At 45.2% G+C, this 7,500-nt stretch overlaps 1 protein-coding gene across 1 annotated transcript in view; it reads right to left on the reverse strand.

Annotated features, from left to right (window-relative positions):
• The window catches only part of doc2a (double C2-like domains, alpha), a 32,342-nt gene that overhangs the window by 12,852 nt on the left and 11,990 nt on the right, over nt 1–7,500 (reverse strand). The window contains exons 2-5 of the mRNA XM_030378851.1: nt 4,337–4,702; nt 2,230–2,309; nt 1,146–1,220; nt 750–859 (exon numbers count right to left, since the gene is read on the reverse strand). Of these exons, the coding sequence (XP_030234711.1) occupies nt 750–859; nt 1,146–1,220; nt 2,230–2,309; nt 4,337–4,697 (626 nt within the window). The 5' untranslated portion in view covers nt 4,698–4,702. The remainder of the gene's footprint in view (nt 1–749; nt 860–1,145; nt 1,221–2,229; nt 2,310–4,336; nt 4,703–7,500) is intronic.

Genomic DNA, 7,500 nt, shown 5'->3' on the forward strand with positions numbered 1-7,500 from the left:
GGTGGAGGTGCCTGTCTGAGGGTGGAGGTGTCTGTCTGTGGGTGGAGGTCTCTGAGGGTGGAGGTGTCTGTCGGAGGAGGTGTCTGAGGGTGGAGGTGTCTGTCTGTGGGTGGAGGTTCATTATATTCTATGGTGTAGAGATAACATCAACTTCAGAGAGCTATTATCCCAGAAGAGAACAGAGAGAACAGTTCAAAAGTAAATGACATTATGCTAGCGATCCGCTAGGGGCGTGGCCGCGGTGTACTCTAAGCGATATTGATCAGGTCTGGTCAAAGACATTGACATGGAACAAACAACAAATACAAACAACAAACACGCTCTTTGAGAGACAATCTGTGTTTGGGCAGTTCTTCCACGCATGGGGGAAGTGTTTGTGTGCATGTGTATGGTGTGCGTTTGTGTGTTAGATGGCATGGGCTGAACAATCTTTTAGTCCACCACGCTACCATAAGTCTCCAGGTTGACATTTTAATTAGCTTTCGGGGACAGGCTAGCAGGCTAGCTTAATGTCAACGGCAGAGTTCCAGAGATTTATTAGCAGCGAAGGTTAGCGGCGCAGAATTGCTAAGCTGCTGCGTGACCACAATTAAAATCTATCACTATCATGGCATCCCTGCTGACATCTGACAGCATCGTGTCCACATGACAAATTAACATATGTGTTTTCATAACATTTTTCATTGATTATCTCTCGTGCACTCGCGCGCACGCCGCACACACACACACACACACACGCACACACACACCTGAGGGTCTTCCTGTGCATGTCTTCCTCAGTGATGCCGATGTATGTCAGAGTCTCGTTCCACACCGGGTGCAGAGAGTTCCTGATTGTTCTGGTTTTCAACTTGTTGGCCTGTGAGGAAGAGAGAGGTAGAGGAAAAGAAAGAGAGAGAAAGAAAGAAAGAGAGAGCCTAGTATTATTATTATTATTATTATTATTTTGTTTCGTTTTTCAACTGCTTTATCAGTGAAGCCATGCCAATAAAGCCCTTTTTGGATTTAATTGAATCCAGCTGTAGAGATGGAGGTTGGGAAGGGGGAGGAGGAGGGAGGGAGGGAATGGGAGAGGAGGGAGGAGAGAGAGGATAGATGTCCTCGCTGTCTCTCTCTCTCTCTCTCTGTCTCTCTCTCATCATTACCTTGCACGCTCCGGGCAGCAGATGCAGTTTGACGTAGGGGTCGGCCAAGCCATTGAAGTCCATGGGTTTAAGACCCTGCAGACAAAGAGAACAGAGAATAAAGGTTCACATCCCTTATATACAGCAGGTAGTGATCATCGGGTCAAATCCTGTATATGCCGGAGTTAGTTATCATAGGGTCACATTTAGCCAAATTTAAGGCTTGAGTAGAAATGTATCCATTTATTAAGACTATCACTCATTAAGAACAATCATTAAGAATATGAAAATCTCTTTTACTGAAACCAGAAGAACCAATATGCAGAGACATGACAGAAATACGAAGGAATAAACAAGCAACGGAGAGGGACAGAAACTGAGTGTTAATTAACCAGAACACAGGTGAACATAATCAGTAATCAACACAGTTGACATATATTTCCCTAATGAGGATACAGAAAACAAGACGTGCGCAGGGTTGGAAAGGATGCTTTACTTCATATTTATAGACTATTTACTAATATATCCTCTGCATGAACTTTTCAGAAAAGAGGGTATTACCTTTTGTTGGAAACTTAAATATTTAATGTTAAATATTTATATTATATATATTTATTTATGAAGATTTTAACTTTATATAAAGCTTGTGCCCCTATTCTAGTTGTGCAGATCACATTCCCTGTGGCTGATGCACACAGACAAACAGACACACACACAAGCAGCACACACGCACACACACACAAAGGCACACACACACACACACACACACAGGCATACACAGGCGCATACACACACCCACGCATGCTTGCGCTCCAATGGAATGTCCTCGAGCTGGTGCAACAAGATGTTTGTCCTAAAGGTTATTGGCGGGAAACCCTACTCGTGATCGCCCTTTATGTACTGTCAACAGCAGTGGCATCGCGACCTGCTCCCAGACGCTTGGAACCCTGGGCAACAGGAGGGCTCTAATTGGATGTTTTTAAATATTTAGCTGGAAAGGAGCGGAATGTGAGGAGATTATGTTGAAATGTAATCCCGTTTGTGACTAAAGCGTGGATGCACGTCGCACACATGCACACACACACACACACACGCTCACCCCTACCTTAGCTCTGAGGATGGTGCAGTGCAGTTGGCTGGTTGTCTGCTGGTAGAACAACTCAAACTCCAGCGTTCCTAGAGCAGCTACACACACACACACACACACACACACACACACACACACACACACACACACACACACACACACACACACACACACACACACACGTACAGGCACACGCACACACACACACACACACACACACATACACACGTACAGGCACACATACACGCAGACACACACAAATGTACACACACACACACACGCATACATTATAAACAATGTTTCTAGAGCAGCTAGACACACACACACACACACACACACACACACACACACACACACACACACACACACACACACACACACACACACACACACACACACACAATACCCTTATGCAAACCATTATACAGACTGAAACAACATATACACACACTCTCTCACACAAACACACAACAAACCCACACCTAAGATATCTGAGCAGAAATGAATGCAACAGATGCATGAAGCCCAGCAAGGTCGATTTAATAGTAATAGTACTTGTACTAGCTCTAAAATAGTACTACAGTAAACATTTATAATACTCAAATCTCCCTCAAGTAATAGATTTGCAGTATCTTCCATTGAGTCCTCCCAGCCACTTGTCGTCAGGCATCCAGTCAATGAGATTTGTTGTAAATACTTCTTCTGTCGGAAGGGAGTGATCCAGAATGTGTTTGAATCATTTGTTGTTCTCATGGTGAATTATGTCCACACGACCGGTCTGGAAAGTTATATTAATTTAATTATTTTCCCCAGAATATATCGGATCTGATCTCCGTCTGCTCCTTCAGTGAATTACTAATTGTTTACTATTGACAACATAGGGACTTTTATGAATCAAGGGCCAAGACGATCTGGGCTAACGAGGACGGAATATTCTAGTAGCAGTAAAGCGATGTTGGGCTTGCGACGTGGGAGTGGGAGTCAGTACACCTCAGCTCCAAACTAAATACCTGCCTCAAGGACATCTTAGAAGAGAGGGAGTCTTGTAAAAACAAAGATAAGCCGAAGGATTGTGTGTGTAGTCTTAATGTAGCGTTGTTTTGGTATAATGGGGTGTCGTTTTTTGTGTCATGTAGTGTCATTTTATTGTAGTGTTGTTTTGGTGTAGGTCTAATATAGATTAGTGTAGTGTTGTGCAGTCATAGTTTTTTGGAGGGTTAATGTAGTGTAGATTGGTCATGTTGTGGAGCTGTGTTTCAGTTCTCCCTCTCAGGTTAAGCAGAGTATGTCTTGTAACCTCACAAGCAGCATCACAAGGGGTGACCCACAGGGATCCATGCTCGGTCCCCTAAAGTCTACCCGCTACATATCGCTCTAGCAGACATAACCTCGATATGACACGCAGCCAATTCCACTGCAGGTGGAGCCCTGAACGTCATTAGACTCAGGGCTCTAGGGGTTAAACGTTTCGGGGCTCCTGTGTCACAATGTTACTGTGATTGATAGCTGAAACCTGACTAGATGTTTGACCCAGCTAAAAATACAGCACCAATCAATAATCTGGTTCTGCGCTGTTCCGACTTTCCTGACCACAGGACATGTTATCTCTAAACACCACATCTAGGTGGCCGGATACAAATCCTGCCTGTCCCTGCCTGTGTCTCCTTGAGGCTTGTGGCTGGATTGTGCAACTCTACGATGTGCGAGGAGCAGAGCTGCCAGAATCCGGTCTTATGACACCTGCTCTTTCCTGCAGGGGGGGTTATAAACTGAGGCCCACACCTCACCTGGGGGACTGTTTGAAGACACCACACGCTGCTGTAACACACACACACACACACACACACACACACACACACACACACACACACACACACACACACACACACACACACACACACACACACACACATACACACACACACACACACGCTGCTGCAATAAACACACACACACACACACACACACACAAACACACACACACAGAGACACAGCTAGACCCACAGGGCACCACAAAGAGACACAAACCATACACAAACATACACACCAACACACAAAAACACACACAGAGACACACACCTACACAAACGTGGACACCACACAGAGAGAGATCATGCCAGCTCACTGCAGTCGTCGCTGTCTGAGCTGTGGATCTCCATGGACGTGTCCATGCTGCTGGTCTGGGAGAGGGACCCGCTCCCTCGCCCCATAGCTCCACCCCCGCGCCCCATAGCCCCGCCCCCGTGAGGCAGCAGCGGTGACAGGAGGTGACCCGCCGCCGGGCCAGTGACCACGCCCCCGAGGCCGGCGCCACCGAGGATTACCGTGGAGGCCGGGTTGGGGGAGAGTGGGGTGGGGGAGGTGGGGGAGACGCGGGGGAAGTATGCGGAGATCTGGCGGATGGGTCTGATTGGCCCGGGGCAGACGTCGATGGCCATGTGTTCCTGGATGGAGATGCAGAGCTTCTTCCCCCCGCGCACCGTCATAGGCCCTGCACCAGAGACATCCACATTCTACATTCTACCAGAGACATTCTAGATGTACGTTCTACCAGAGACATCCACATTCTACATTCGACCAGAGACATTCTAGATGTACGTTCTACCAGAGACATCCACATTCTACATTCTACCAGAGACATTCTAGATGTACGTTCTACCAGAGACATCCACATTCTACATTCTACCAGAGACGTTCACAATCTACACACACTTAAGGATTTCTGTTTGCATCCAGCCTCATTACAGAAAAAAATCCTAACTTCTCATCCTATTTTAAGAAAGGCACTCAAAGACAGGAAAAATCCTAACTTCTTATTACAGAAGCAGTCTCTAACCTGTTGGCCATTTCCTGTCTTAACTTTGACCACCTAACTTATCTTAATTTAGGTAATCCTAACTGTTGGTACGGAGAACAAAAAGAGGAGTTATGAATTAGTAAAGTAATTCTTCCACAAAATTCAAAATTAAATCTCTTTGCAGGTGATAAAATGAAATTAAAATATGTTCAGGAAAATCTACCACATTATTATGCGGTCTCGGTAGCCGTTCAGCCGTCACATTTCTGTTGTGATGCTCCTCTTCTTCATGGTCATACAGACCTACTAGCAATGCTGCAGCCATCTTTTTCAGTTATTTACAGTTGTTTTGAATTTAGGACAGGGTGCATGGCCACCTAACTTAGGGATCCTAACTTAAGGAATTCCTAACTTAGGATAGTTCTGTAATGGCTGAATTCCCATCTTAAGATAAGATAGGTTTTCTTACCAAGTTAAGTTCTAACCTTCTGTAATACCAAAACCCCTGAATGCCTTCCTATCTCAAGATAGGATAGGATTTCAGAGTTAGGTAGCTTCTGTAATGAGGCCCAAGATGAATAACTCATCTTCTTCCCACAAAAGGCACAACATGCACACAAACGTCTCGCTCTGTTGTTTACAGGTAGGGGTGGTTTACGAGAGTTCCCCGCTTGATATGCAGAGTAAATGCACAGAAGGGACAGTACGGCACTGTTGCAGAAACATTTGAATATGACTCCCTCTTGCTTTCGATCGGTTAACTAACGGTGCCGTCTGAGCTAAGCACGTGCCTGGACAACTCTTCCGAGAGTCGGTCTACATGGAAACACATGTCCTCGTCAATCTAGGTGGAATCTCCTGTAGACTGCCTCACGAGGGGTTTTGGACAACAGTTGTCTAACTCTCGTACAAGTACAACCACCTGTTAGGACGGAGAAAACATCACACTTTGCCTGGATGGAGACACACTAATGACTAACAATCAGAAGATGAAGAATAAGGGTGCTGAAACATTTTCATCACGGGACCTGGAAGACAATCTCAGTGTCTCCCCGAAACAACAAAGCCCACTCAGTCAGAACCCCTGAGGATCATTGGTCATCTGGGTGACAGTGGAGTCAGGTTTTGTGAGGTCAGGTGAAGATATAGATCTTATATAAAATCGATATCCTTTATATAGCCATAATACCCCACACAGACACCGTTTAGGCAAGGAGGGCAGGTACAAATGCGGAAACAACCCTATATTAGACAAACGTTGAGGAAATGTTTAACGAGATCATGGATGTGGGAAGTGTTACAAGACACATACAAGATGCATACACGCAAGTACATTGAGAAGATACACAAGGTTTTCTTCACAAAGAGGGGGGCGATGCAGAGGCAGGTGCGGTTTGTCCATAAGTTCTCAGGTGAACAGAGAAGGTGTGTCCAGCTAGGGTTGAACTAGAGAAGGAGAGACCACCGTGGTGGGTCCATATCCACATACCTTCTTTGGTTCAAACTAGGTTACTTTACTTTACAAAGCAGTGCAGTTTGACACCAAACAACGTGTCTAACTCCACCGTCATCAGCCCAGGCACACTCTCAGTACATCTCCTCCTCACATCAAGTGTCAGACCACCCAAACCCACTACCTGCTGTCAACAGTATAATGACTCACATATTCCTATAATTGGTGTTGGTTGGTGGCCTCAACATCGTTTCAGGCAGGGATAGATTTTCTTTTTGCTTGCCAATCACATCGCCCCCATAAACTTGTCCTGCAGGCCACAGGATGAGGATTGTCCATATGGAAAGCCGAGGGGGACATCATTCGTCTCGCTTTACTCTCCTTCTGGCGTCCATAAATGCTAGTGATGCGGTAGCGATGTTCAGATGAGTGTTTGGTTTATGACCGGCGTGGATTATGCCAAGAAACACTTGATTACCGCCCAATCTTTTAAAAGTTCCTGTTTTACTTGAGTTTATATTTTATTGCGAACGCTTCGGTTATGCTGCCTATTAACCGAACATTACTGCTTGGTTACCAACTGGTTACAGTCTTATGTTGATACTTACTAACCTGAACCTGAATGGCACAATAACAAGAGTAAAGCAATCTGAGACCCTATCTGATACTAATCTTATGAGAGGAAAAAAGATCCAGTGATATATGGGTACGGTCATATGGCTACGGTCATACGTAATATATGGGCACTTATTGTGCTTTAAGTATATACCATGGTAGAGGATTGACTGGTTTGGTCCGTTTTTAAGAGTTGCCTGGACGCTACGATTTCACCAAACATCAGAAGACCCAAACTCTTGCCTGGGGGATTCTATATTAACATCGATACATCAACTTCAAACCACTACGTTTCTTACTACCGGATGGGCTGCAATGAACGACTCAAACATCAATTATTCAAGGTATTGACATTGTGAGGCCAGATTGGTATAATTGGAGAGGGGCATTCTGGGAGGAGATGTTTTTTCTTTGATTACCGCGG

The sequence above is a fragment of the Gadus morhua genome, chromosome 2 (assembly GCF_902167405.1).
Source record: "Gadus morhua chromosome 2, gadMor3.0, whole genome shotgun sequence".
Lineage (NCBI taxonomy): Eukaryota > Metazoa > Chordata > Actinopteri > Gadiformes > Gadidae > Gadus > Gadus morhua.